Below are 13,029 nucleotides of genomic sequence, written 5' to 3' on the forward strand. Positions count from 1 at the left end.
GAGTGACTTCCAGGCTCCAAAACTACACAGAGAAACCCTGTCTCGAAAATTTAAAAAAAAAAAAAAAAAAATTCTTTAATGAAATAAAGTCTAAAATTATGTTCCATCCACATGGCAAGATTCCTGGCTCATCATTGATTGGAAACTTACTGCAAAGAGAATATTTCATGTCGGGCAGTGGTAGCACATGCCTTTAATCTCAGGACTGGGGAGGCAGAAGCAGGCAGATCTCTGAGAGTTTGAGGCCACTCTGGTCTACAGAGAGAGTTCCAGGACAGCCAAGGCTACCCAGAGAAACTGTTTTGAAAGCACTATCCCCCTCTAAAAAAAGAAAAAGAGAAAAGAAAACATATTTCAGTTTGATATGGTTTCCTGTTTTTGAGAGAGTGTAGCTCTATGTAGCCCAGGTAAGCCTCCAATTTGCAATCCTCTTCTTGCCTCTGCTTCCCAAGTGCTGGATTACCACCGTACACCTTGGTGTTTGGTTTGAAAAACAGAATGCTTTTTGAAAGGAGAAGATTATAATTCAAACCTTGAGTTGCTTAAACAAAGACCAGTCATTTAATCTCCTTGTGACAAACTCAGGGAGACACACATTATTAAGGAATAATGTGATTAGTGTGCATGGGAAATGCTAAGAAATGTCTCAGCACAAAGTGTTCCAAATATGTTCATAAGTATTTCTATATGCAATTCTATACAGACTTTTAGTAAAGAATGTTTTTAAAATTAAGCTAGAGGGCTGGGAGATGGTCCAGCAGTTAAGAGTACTAAATGCTCTTGCAGAGGAGCCTGGTTCAATTCCCAGCACCCACATGGCAGCTCACAAGGCGCTGTAACTCTCCAATTCTAGGGGGTCTAGAGAGGGAGGCCCTATTCTGGCCTCCACAGAACCTAGGCATGCATATAGTGTAGTTACATACATGTAGTAGGCAAAACACTTATATACATATGAATCTTTAAAGCCACTTCCTTCTAAGTAGCAAAACATAAAGTAAGCACTTTCTGTAACCAAGTGTTCCCACTTTTTAAAAATGACTCAAAAAATTAATAGATGTAAGGATATTCATTGTCTTAAACTTTCTCACCCCAAAATCAGAGAAAAAAATAACATGTCTATTAACATATGTTGGTTAGGTTAATTATAGGCTTGTATTCCCAGCTACTAAGGAGGCTGAGGAAGGAAGATTATAAATTTAAGGTCTGCCTGAGCTACAAAAATCAATAAATTGTGGCAGCTTACAATTGTAATCCCAATACTCAGGAGGCTAAGGCTGGAGAGGCAAGAGTTCCAGGTCAGCCTGGCTACATAGATAGCAAGACCTTTTCCAAAACGAATGAATGAATGAATGAAAGAAAGAAATAAAATTTTAAAAAGGACCCAAGGATATAGCTATTATAATTGTGTGTATTCATTCAGTAATAGGATCACTCTAATACTGTAACACACCCTATTTATAGATACTATTCCTTGAAAACTTACTATACTTATACAGAGAACAATTAACTATATAAAGATAAAGAATTGTTACCAGGTCTTTTTGTCCATTGATACTTGCACAACCATGTATCGATAAATGTTAAGAATACGTTTACACATATCTGTGTGCTCATCCAAAAGATTTTTTATTTCATTTGCAGGTTCAAGAAGAAAGATGTTTGATGAGTTTATAATGAACACCTATAATGGGAGAAATCACTCATTATTCATAGTAAAATTTCCATGGTAGTTTCAATTTTTTGTTGTTTCTTTAGGACAGGATCTCATTTGGTGGTAGTCCTGGCTGGTCTGAAACTCACTATGTAGACCAGGATAAGCTGGAATCTATTGCAATCCAGCTGCTTTTGTCTCTGAGTGCCAAGATTATAGGCATGAGCTACCACATCTGGCTGAATGATAAAGTTCTTATTTAAAGAAAAAATTAGTCTGGCATGCTGGTTCATACCTGTAGTCCTAGAACTCACAAAGCTGACAAGAAAGAGGGCTGCACATATGAGGCCAGTCTGGGTTAAAGAATAAGACTCTCTGTGTATGTGTATGTGTATGTCTCTGACTCTCTGTCTCTGTCTGTCTGTCTCTCTCACACGCGCACGGGTGAACACACACGAGAGAGAGAGAGAGAGAGAGAGAGAGAGAGAGAGAGAGAGAGAGAGAGAGAGAGAGAGAAGCACTAATGACTGGGTGATCTAGAATAAACTTAAAAACCACCATGGATTACTAAATACTCCTATTTCTACTACTATTTTGGCATCTGATATTTAAGCTAATTAACACTCAAAGAAATGAATCCATATGAAAAACAGCATTTCTAAAGTGAGAAATTTATAAGCATAACCAAGGACAACAGTATGTACAAAAAGCTTAATAAGAAAGATAACAACTAAACCAGGAAATTTTTTCTGAGTTGTATAAACATAACCATTTTCTTGTTTATTTTTATGTGTACATCTGTTCTTGTAATAACAACCTTACATAAAAGACTGCATTTTATAATTTATGAGATTCTATTAACATATATCATAATTAAACTTATTAACACATTCATTGTAAGCTGTGATCGCCTTCTGAATGCTGCTGTAAAGACAAACATAATGTAGCAGCTGTATACAGGGGATCTCAAGAACAGTCTGCTCTGCTTCACTTTTGTTGTTTTGTTTTACCTTTCAGACAGGACCCTATATAGATCAGGCTGGCCTCAAACTTGCCATGTACCCATGTCTCAGACATACTGGAGCGCTGGAACATTGCATCTATGACGTTTTTATAACTGTTATAAAAACTATTTCCTTTTTCTATGCATACCTCCTCTTTCCTAGAAGTACTATGTTACCACACGAAGTTGTACACTCATTTGAAAAGGAGCACACTTCTTTAAAGCACACTTTTAAGAGTGAAAAGAGCAGGTTCTGTAAACCTAGCAGATGTGAACAAACAAAAGCAAGAGAAAGGACGAGGGAAGTATTAGGAATGAAATGAAAACAGAATGAGGTTCAGCATAGGATTATAAAAGGGTGCCTGCCACACACCAGAAACAAAGGCAAGACTGAAGGGGAAGGCAAAGGAGAACATAAGACACCCCTGCACATCCTTTAAAGGGTAGACTTCCCGACAGAGGGGTAGGAAAGCACAATGAAGCATGCAGCCATTCAGGTGAGATGTGCAGATGGAGTTCAGGAAGTGTTTGGGAATTCCTATTCCTGCACATCCGCCCAGTACGTGAATTATCACATTGGAATTCTTCAGTCTACAGAGGATGTGACATTGTTCTCTTTTAAGAAACTCTGAGGCTGGTGACACAGTTTAGTGGGTAAGGCCCTTGCTGCCAAGCCTGATGACTCAAGTCTGCTCTCTAGGAGCCACACGGTTAGGAGAGAATATGTACACTGCCACAGTTGTCTTCTGACTGCCACATGGCAAGCACACACCTGCCTACCCCCCATACACACTCTAAATACAAAATCAAAATTATATTTCCTGATCAATTTACTTTTCCTTTATTAGTCTCGAATTTGAGCCTATTTTTTTTAATTAAGAACTATGTAGTGTTTGTCAGTATTCATTTTATGAAAAACAAAATATGGTATAATGACAACTCATAGATGTGAGTAGTGAATTATATATAAATATAATATGAATATATGAATTTATTATATTTGAAATTTCAAACTATAGGCATTTGAAATATTTAATGACTGTTTTGGTTTTTTTTTAAAAAAGCTAAAGGGCTAGATATGTAGCTCATTGGTAGAAAACTTGCCCAGCATGCCACAAAGCCCTGGGTTTAATCCCAGGAACTATAAACACACACACACACACACACACACACACACACACACACACACACACACACACACAAATAAGTAAGTATAAAGCTACCCACCTGCAAAACTGCCTGTGTACCAGCTTGAATATTTTGTTCTGTGGATTCTTCAGAGGCAAGAAAAGCATCTTGATAGGAACCGTTTTTGGTCCAGCTAGAATTTCGAACATGCTCAGAAATATTGGTCCCATTTTCCTGAAGCAAAATATCAAACTTTTTAATATTTCATCAATGAGAATGCTGTAACAAGTCAGTAACCTAAAAGTTGTATGAAATTATTAGATCCCACTATTAAACTGTTTCTTTCCATAAATACATTGTTTTAGGGGCCTGGAGAGACAACTCAATGGTGAAGAGCACTTGCTGCTCTTCCAGAGGACCCGAGGTCAGTCCCCAGCACATATCAGCAGGCTTACAGCTGTCTGAAGTTCCAGCTCCACAGAACTCTGATGCCTCTGAGAGCAACTGCAGTTATGTGCACATACCCACATGCAGATACACACGCCTACACGTAACTAAAAATATCAAAAATAAATCAAAAGATAAAGATATTTTAACTGATTATACAAGGAATGTGTATTCACTGTAAAAAAATTCTAACAAAGTAAAAAATTATGGATAATGAGTAACTAGAGTTAATATCACATCATATATGGAGTCATTTGTGTATATTCTCATATATTCAACAATCATATTACACTATCCACAGCTTTGTAAAAGATTAATTCTATTCTATATTAATGCTAGAATCTACATAACTTGAAAATAGATTTTTTTTAAGAACAGTAAAATTCTTATAACTGTAATGAAAAACAAACAAACTTTCTGCCCGAGTTTTGGTGCTGTAAGGTAGTACAGGCTACAAGTTCCCTCGGGTAAGAGCCTGTTTTGTTGTGTTGTAGGGTGTGTGTGTGTGTGTGTTGTATGCAAGTGTGTGCACAGGCGTGTACAGGTACTTGTACCCATGCATGCTTGTGTGGATACTTGATCCACTGAGCCATCCCCCCAGCCACTGCTGCTTTTGAACATTCATTAATAGAATCCTCCTTTTCTCCCTCCCTCCTTGACAGGGCCTCTTTCTGTAGCCCAACCTGGCCTTGGACTATCAACAATCTCTCTGCTTCAGTCTCCCAAAGGCTAGAATTACAGACAGGAGTCACTGGATCCAACTCAGGGCCTTCTGTCTGCTACACAAGCACTCTGCCACAGTGACATTCCAAGCCCTTTGTCACCAATATTTTTCGAGAGCTGCCTTCTTACAGTTTGCGTAGAGTTATACCTACAACATACATGTAGTTTTGTCTAACACTCTGTCCTAAATAGAAACTCAACTCTCCATGCTCTAGCCCAGCTTTTCTTTTGCGCTCTCTCTCTCTATGACAATATGTCTTCTAACGTCTTCCTAAATGACCTGCAAGTATAAAGATAAGCCGCTTATCCACAAACTTCCCATTTCTACCTATTGCAGCCACATTAGTCTCCACCAACAAATCTGCACTTTTTAGTTTCCATCCTTCCATGACTGCAATCATCAAAGTCCACAGGTTTTACAAACAGAGAAACTAACATATGTATGTTCTCTCTTACAGTCATTTGCAACTGTCATGGTCCTATTTCAGTTATTCCCATCTCACTCTGGGACTTTGCTAACACTCCCTAACTGGTCTGTTTGACCCACACTGGCTTCCAGTCTACTCTCAACTTGGTCTTGTACAATCCTTCTAAACCATTTAACTATTCATGCTACTTTCAAAAGTTTTCCAATGTCTGGAAAATAATCAAAGTGCACTAACAGTACCTAATGAAGTGTTACAAGTTACTGAACAGAGCCTAAGCCTTGTCTATGTCATACATCCTATCACTCTCTCCTAATGACTCTTATCTAAAGCTAGAATAAAGTATTTTCGCAGTCCCTTACTCCTTTGTGGATGCTATTTATACTCTATGGTTCCTTTCCCATTGATCTACCTGCTTTTCATATTGTATTATTACCTCCAGGCAGAGTATAAAGTATTCTCTTTCATACTCTAGGATCATAGTAGTAATATAGTTTTATAATGCATACTTTGCTTTACAAGATATTCTGAACATTTTGGAGGTACTTTATTGGAAAATGCCACTGGGAGTTAATGAACTAGGAAATACCTAATGTTCTACAAGGTGCACAAAAGTACCAAAAACTCACAGAAAAATAGCCTAGTGTCTTCCAAACATGTTAAATGCTATGTGAAATAAAAACCCACTTGTAATTATCCAAATCTATAATTTCACTTTGTGACACCAAAATTTTGAGCAATTGTAATATATATTGAACTTATCAGATGTCAATCAATGAGTGACTGTATCATTTGGGTTAATACCCTTACAAGAGCTACTGGCACTTTGAAAATTCACACCAACAGAAGATGTGCCTACCAATACATCTACATTATCAACTCATCTTCCTTCAACCTGTTGATTACTATTTGTTTTTTATTTTACTTTTTGATGCGGTTTGTTTTTGGTTTGTTTGTGTGCTTGCTTGTTTTTGTTGTTGTTGAGATGGGCTCTCACTATGTAGCTCTTGGCTGTCCTGAAACTATGTAGATCAGACTGGTCTCAAACTCACAGAGATCCATCTGCCTCTGTCTCCTAAGCAATGGGCCCTGTTTGTAATTCTGTATACAGTTTATTCTATTATTTCCACATAAATGATGCAGGGTAGGTTCAGTGTACACAAACATTAGTATAACTAAAAGGGTTCTGGAAAATACATCATTTAGACTGATAGGTGTATTTTCTACCATAACTGAAATATTTGGTATTTCTTACTAATACCTAATAGTACTATGAATTCTCTTTCACAAATTATATGATTAATTTTATATACTTTGTTGGGCATGGTGGTATATATTTGTAATCCCAGTACTTGGGAAGTGGAGACAAGATGATGAAGAATTTAAAATCATCCTAGGTTATATAGTGAGACTGATGTCAGTCTGTAGAAGAAAAAGAAAACCCTCAAAACCAGAACAATTTATATAATACAATTGCATTTGTCATTTTTTTCTTTTATTTACTTTTGGGGGGCAGATGGAACTAGCCTCATACATGCTAGTCTGCTTCTACCACTGTCTCAGTAATACTACTTCAACATTTCCTCATCTTATACAGAGCATCATTCAAAACACTAAGAAAGATTGTCAGTTTGAGGTCAGTCTAGGCTCTCTAGGCAGATTCTGCATTCCCCACCCATAATCCCTTGTGGTTGATATATTGTGTACCCCAATAAACTTATCTGGGGATCAGAGAACAGAACAGCCACTATATTAAACATAGAGGTTAGACAGTGGTAGCACATGCCTTTAATCCTAGCATTCTGGAGGCAGAGATTCATCTAGATCTCTGAGTTCAAGGCCACACTGGAAACAGCCAGGCATGGTGACACACACCTTTAATCCCAGCACTTGTGATCTCATGGCTTGCTTGGGAAAGACACACACTTTTAATCCCAGGAAGTGATGACAGGAAGCAGAAAGGTATATCAGGCTTGCGGACCAGGAACCAGGGGCCTTTTAAGCTTTTAGGCTTTTGAGCAGCAGTTCAACTGAGAGCCATTCAGATGAGGACTCAGAGGCTTTCAGTCTGAGGAAACAAGATCAGCTGAGAAGTTGGGAAGGTGAGGTTGGATGTGGCTTGTTCTGTTTCTCTGATCTTCCAACATTCACCCCAATACCTGGCTCCAGGCTTGTTTTTATTAACAAGACCTTTTAAGATTCGTGTTACAATCCTTTGCTCAATTAATCCATGTAGAACTGCTCTATTCATTCTGTGTCTTTATCCTGATTAAACTCCATTGGTGAGGTTAAATTAAAGGCTAAAAAAGAAACACTACCCAACTGCTCCTCTACTAATTCAAAAGACTTTGGACTATAGAAAGGTAAGTCGATAAAAACAGACAGTCTTTTGTTTTGTTTTTCAAGACAGGGTGTGATAAAATATTTTAAGGCGTGTTACTTTTGTTTCTGTTGCATTTGTTGAACTCTGCGAAGCTGTGTGACTGTGCCCGTCTAAAACACCTGATGGTCTACTAAAGAACTGAATGGCCAATGGCAAAGTAGGAGAAAGGAAAGGGTTGGCAGGCAGAGAGAAGATATAGAAGGAGAAATCTGGAAGAAGGAAGGAGAAAGAGTGGATAGGGAAGGAGGAGGACATCAGAGGCCAGCCACCCAGCTACATAGCAAGCCTCGGAGCAAGAAATAACAAAAGATATACAGAAATGGAGAAAGGAAAAAGCCCAAAGGCAAAAGCTACATGGGCTAATTTAAGAAAGCTGGCTAGTAACAAGCCAAGCTAAGGCCAGACATTCACAATTAAGACTAAGCCTCTGTGTGTGGTTTATTTGGAAGCTGGGTGGTGGGCCCCCTAAAAGAGTAAAAACCCCAACAACAACAAGGTTTCTCTCTGTAGCTCTAGTTGTCCTGGAACTTGCTTCATAGACCAGGCTGGCCTCGAACTCACAGAGATCCATCTGCTTCTGCCTCCGGAGTGCTGGGATTAAAGACCTGCACCACTTCTGCCTGGCCTGATAGTCTTTTATACTTCTAAATTTCATCTCAGTCTAGTTCCTTGAGAGTCAGCTACATAACAAGGTTTGAACAACCCAAAGATGAAAATTTGCTTGGTCTAAGGAATGCATGGACTCAGTGACCCAGCGCCACCTCTGCTCCCTATGGATAAATTCTAGGCTTTCTTATCACCAGCCATATATTTGAGCTGAGGATTGAACCCAGGGCCTTGTGCTTGCTAGGCAAGTGCTCTACCACTGAGCTAAATCCCCAACCCAATATATTTTATCATATCAGGAAAACTCTAAATTCTGCAGTCAGCTCTAATGCAAAGGAGTCTAGAAAAGAATTCAAAACATTTTGGTTTGTGGTGGGTAACCATTTAGAGCATTAGCAGACAATATTTTGAGAAAAGGAATGACAATTTGATAACCATCACAAAGGTATGTCCTCTAACCTCAGGTTTGATTTGGTACATGTTTAAAATATGACAGCATCCACCTCTGATATGCACCCCAACCCTTTCTTAACCATAGGCTGCATAAATGTATGTGGGATAAGTGAACAATTTACGATAGTGAAAAGTTTCTGAATATACACCAGAAAATTAAAATCAAATACACAATGAATCCAAGCTGTTTCAGGCACACTGGCCTGTGCTGCATTTCATGGCTGAACTACAGTCCTGGCTCTGAACATACAGTATACACAATCTGTACTGAGCATGTCTTCAAACCACAAAACATCCATGAATGCCAATCAGATTCAGGACTATGATGTGTTATGAACTGCAGTGTTTTCACTATGCATGCAAAGTTGCCTGCTTTTGGAAAATATAATGGCATAACTATGGAACAAAGGTAATATAAGAACTTAATATTTTCATATTGTCATTCCTCAGCATGGAAGTACCAAATTAGTATTTCTTTGGATTGGACTATGTCAGAATGTTTAATTTTTTTAAATTGCTGTTAAGCTGCTGACTTGAGTAGCAATTATAAAAAATGAATTTTAGATGGACATTAAGACAGAATTTCCAACAATTTCTAAAATGGTCTTAAAGATACTTCCAACATTTTGCACTACATATTTATACAAAGTGAAATAATTAGCACTGATGACTATAAAATAAAAATGTTAATTAACTATTAAAATTGCTGAACATGTTCATGTCCTCGAGTATCAAATACTCAGACAAGTCTATTTCTTTTCATATCCATTTCATTAGTGTAGAAATTTGCCTTTGTCTTTATAAATGGTAAAATTATATATATATACATATATAAAACTGTTTGAAAATAAATTTATGATTTATTCTTAATGAATGATTCAGATGTCTTTTTTTTTTTTTTTTTTGAGACTATGTAGCATTGGCTGGCCTGGAACTTGCTATGTACTGGCTTGGATTCATAGAGAGCTGCCTGCCTCTGCCTTCTGAGTGCTGCAATTAAAGGTATGTACACCTTACTTATCCCAGATACCTTTGTTATACACTGATATACACTAGGTTGTCTAAAAATTTATTGGGTAAAAAAGTTGGCAGTGGAAAAAGTTTATAAAACCCTGATATACACAACATAACCTCAAAATCATTTATTTATTTTTGCTTTTAGATGGTGACATCAAAATAAAAATAAAATACATCACAGAACTTTGCAAAAGAGTACTGAAGTAAATACTGTGATATAAAATGCAAAATATACTGAAAGATACTTTATCTTTTTAAACATATTTATATCAGCACACTATTATACTTTTGAGAAACTCTAATCTATTGAACTTACATTAAAACATATATATCGTATAATTTTACCTCTTCTCTTTTTTCTCCATCTTCTATGGAAATATCATGATCTGTGATGTTTTCAAGGCAAGGCATATCTGAAGAAGTGAGCGGTCCTTCTTCAGGCTCTTGCATAAACAAAGGCTTTTCTTCTTGTTGAATCCATTCTTGATACACTTTTACCACTTTTCTCATAGCTGCTGCTTCACAAATTGGTAATAAAAATGCCTAGTAAGTAGAAAAAAAAAAAGAAAAAGAAACAATGATACTTTTTATTTTGCCACAAACATTAATGTATTTCTCATCTCACACAATAGGGATATAAACAATTTTACAAACTTAATTCATTAACTATTAATCAACCTCCCCCCCGAAAGCCTTTTATCTCCAAATATTTTGTAAATACCTTGAAAAAGAATATAGTATAGCTATTCAAGCAGAAGGAACAAAGACTTGTCTTAGTTGCATTACTTCTAAATGGTAACATTCTTTGCTTCATGAAAATGTATTCTTGCAAAGTTCAATATAAATATAACTTCTCATAAGCCACATTTTATAAACTTACATTTACTGCTGTATTGAGAATTATGACTATTAAAATGCTTCCATAAAAAGATTTACTACAGATGAAGAATATAGACATTTGAATAAAATAAGAATAATGATGTGAGGTATGAAAGAATTCCACAAAATGTTACTGAAGAAAAATCAGTATGAAACGCTGGAAATGAAAAAACAGTAAGTCATATTAAAAGTTCTGTGCAAAGTTTCACCAACAGAATAGATGAAGGAAAGGAAAAAAAAATATCTGAGCTGGAAGCAAGATGGAGGAACTGGAACAATCCAGTAAGAGCAAAATGAAGGTCATAAAAATGCACAGGTGGGAATTCCAAGACTCATGTGACATGAAAAGACAAAGTCTAAAGGTCATGGGCATAGGAGAAAATTTTCATTTTAAAGACACACAAAACATTTCAAAAGAATCATAACAGAAAATTTCCTAGAGTTAGGGAAGAGATCCACATAAAAAAGGCATTCAGGACACCAAACAATAAGGCCAGAAAGAACTTTCTCTTGAATCCTAATTAAAATACTAACTATACAGAAAAAAGAAAGCATATTGAAAGTGGCAGAGAAAAACATCAAGTTACACATAAAGGCAGATTTGTCAACTGAAACTTTAAAAAGTAGAAGGTCCTAGAAAGATGCACTTCAAGTTTTAAAAGCCAACTGCTAACTCACAAATGCTGCCAGACCAAGCAGAGCTATCTGTCACATTAGAAGGGGAAGTAAAAACTTTCTATGATAAAACAGGCTAACAGAATTTATAACCATTAAGGCTTCTCTCTATGGGAGCTACTTTAAAGAAATGCTCCAGACTAAAAAGAAAAAACAAACAGACAACCTTTCCACAGGAAACAAAGTCACAGAATAATAGTTAATCAGGAAAGGAAAAAAATAAACTACAAAAATCAACAAAATGACAGGAATTAGTACACACAGCTTTCAATAAGAGCTCTGAATATTAATAGTCTCAATTTCCCAAACCAAGATGCAGACAAGTAGACTGGATCAAAAAGCAGGAACCATTTTTTTGTTCCCTCTATTTCACCACAAAACAAACAAAACAAAAACCAGACACTATTTATTTAATAGATATAAGGATATAAAGGGCATTCCAAGCAAACAGACCTCAGAAACAAGCAGATATCATTGCTGTAACATCTGACAAAGTAGACTTCACTACAAAACAATGAGAAAAGATAAAGAAGTCACTTCATGTGACTAAACAAACCATCAAGAAAATGTAGTTCTTAACATATATGCCCCAAGCACAGGAACATCCATTTCATAGGACAAACACTACTAGATGTAAAAAGTCACACGCCAACCCACCACTGCACTAGTGGGTGACTTCCATACCCTACTCTCACCTATTAGAAAATCAGAGACATCTTCATTATGTGACATCACATATCAAATGGACCTAACAGACACCTTCAGACTATTCTATCCCAAAACATATTCCATGCAAAACAAATTTTTCTCAGCAGCCCTTGGAATGTTCTCCCAAAAAGATCATACATTAGGATACAAAGCAAGTCTCAACAAACACAGGCAAACTGAACTATTTTCTGGTATCCTATCTGATCACAATGAAGTAAAACTATAAATCAACAGTAAGAACAACCCTAGAACATATATGTACACATGGAGATTAAACAGCATTCTATTAAATGATAAATGAGTATTTGAAGAAATTAAGAACTTTCTAGAACTGAATGAAAACAAAATCACAATAAAGACCTACTGAGACACAGTAAAAGCAGTCCTAAAGGAAAGTTTAGAGCTCTAACTTCCTACATAAAATAATCAGAACAATCTTAAGTAAATAACTTAGGCTTCTGGGTAAAGAACAAACCAAATCCCAAGCCACTAGAGAAAAGGAATCACTAAGACCACAGCAGAAATTAACACAATAAAAACAATAACAACAATGAAACAAGGAGTGGCTTCTTCGAAAAGATAAACAAAACTAAACTCAAAGAAAAAGAAGATCCAAATTGATAAAATTACAGATGAAAAGGGAGCCCTTAGAACAGATATCACTGAGATTAAAAAAATAATTAGGTCTCATCTTACAAACTTATTCTACTAAGTTAGAAAAGCTAAAAGAAATGGATGAATTTCTAAATGCTTATAATCTACCAAAAATAAACCAAGATGTGACAAACAATTTAAACAGATTTAAACAGTTAGATTAAAACTAGAAAGACATAAAAAATAAAATTACAGACCAATCTCTCTTATAAATATATGCAGAAAATTTCAAAAAAAATTTAAAAAACCAAATTAAATAACATTAACAGAAAGATCA

The 13,029-nt window shown here is 36.2% G+C and overlaps 1 protein-coding gene across 16 annotated transcripts in view; it reads right to left on the minus strand.

Moving 5' to 3' along the window:
• The window catches only part of Ralgapa1 (Ral GTPase activating protein catalytic subunit alpha 1), a 212,136-nt gene that overhangs the window by 136,980 nt on the left and 62,127 nt on the right, over positions 1-13,029 (minus strand). For all 16 annotated transcript variants that reach the window (XM_036205956.1, XM_036205953.1, XM_036205958.1 and 13 more), the window contains exons 11-13: positions 10,182-10,379; positions 3,882-4,016; positions 1,533-1,681 (exon numbers count right to left, since the gene is read on the minus strand). In XM_036205956.1, the coding sequence (XP_036061849.1) occupies positions 1,533-1,681; positions 3,882-4,016; positions 10,182-10,379 (482 nt within the window). The remainder of the gene's footprint in view (positions 1-1,532; positions 1,682-3,881; positions 4,017-10,181; positions 10,380-13,029) is intronic.

This window comes from Onychomys torridus, chromosome 14 (assembly GCF_903995425.1).
Source record: "Onychomys torridus chromosome 14, mOncTor1.1, whole genome shotgun sequence".
Lineage (NCBI taxonomy): Eukaryota > Metazoa > Chordata > Mammalia > Rodentia > Cricetidae > Onychomys > Onychomys torridus.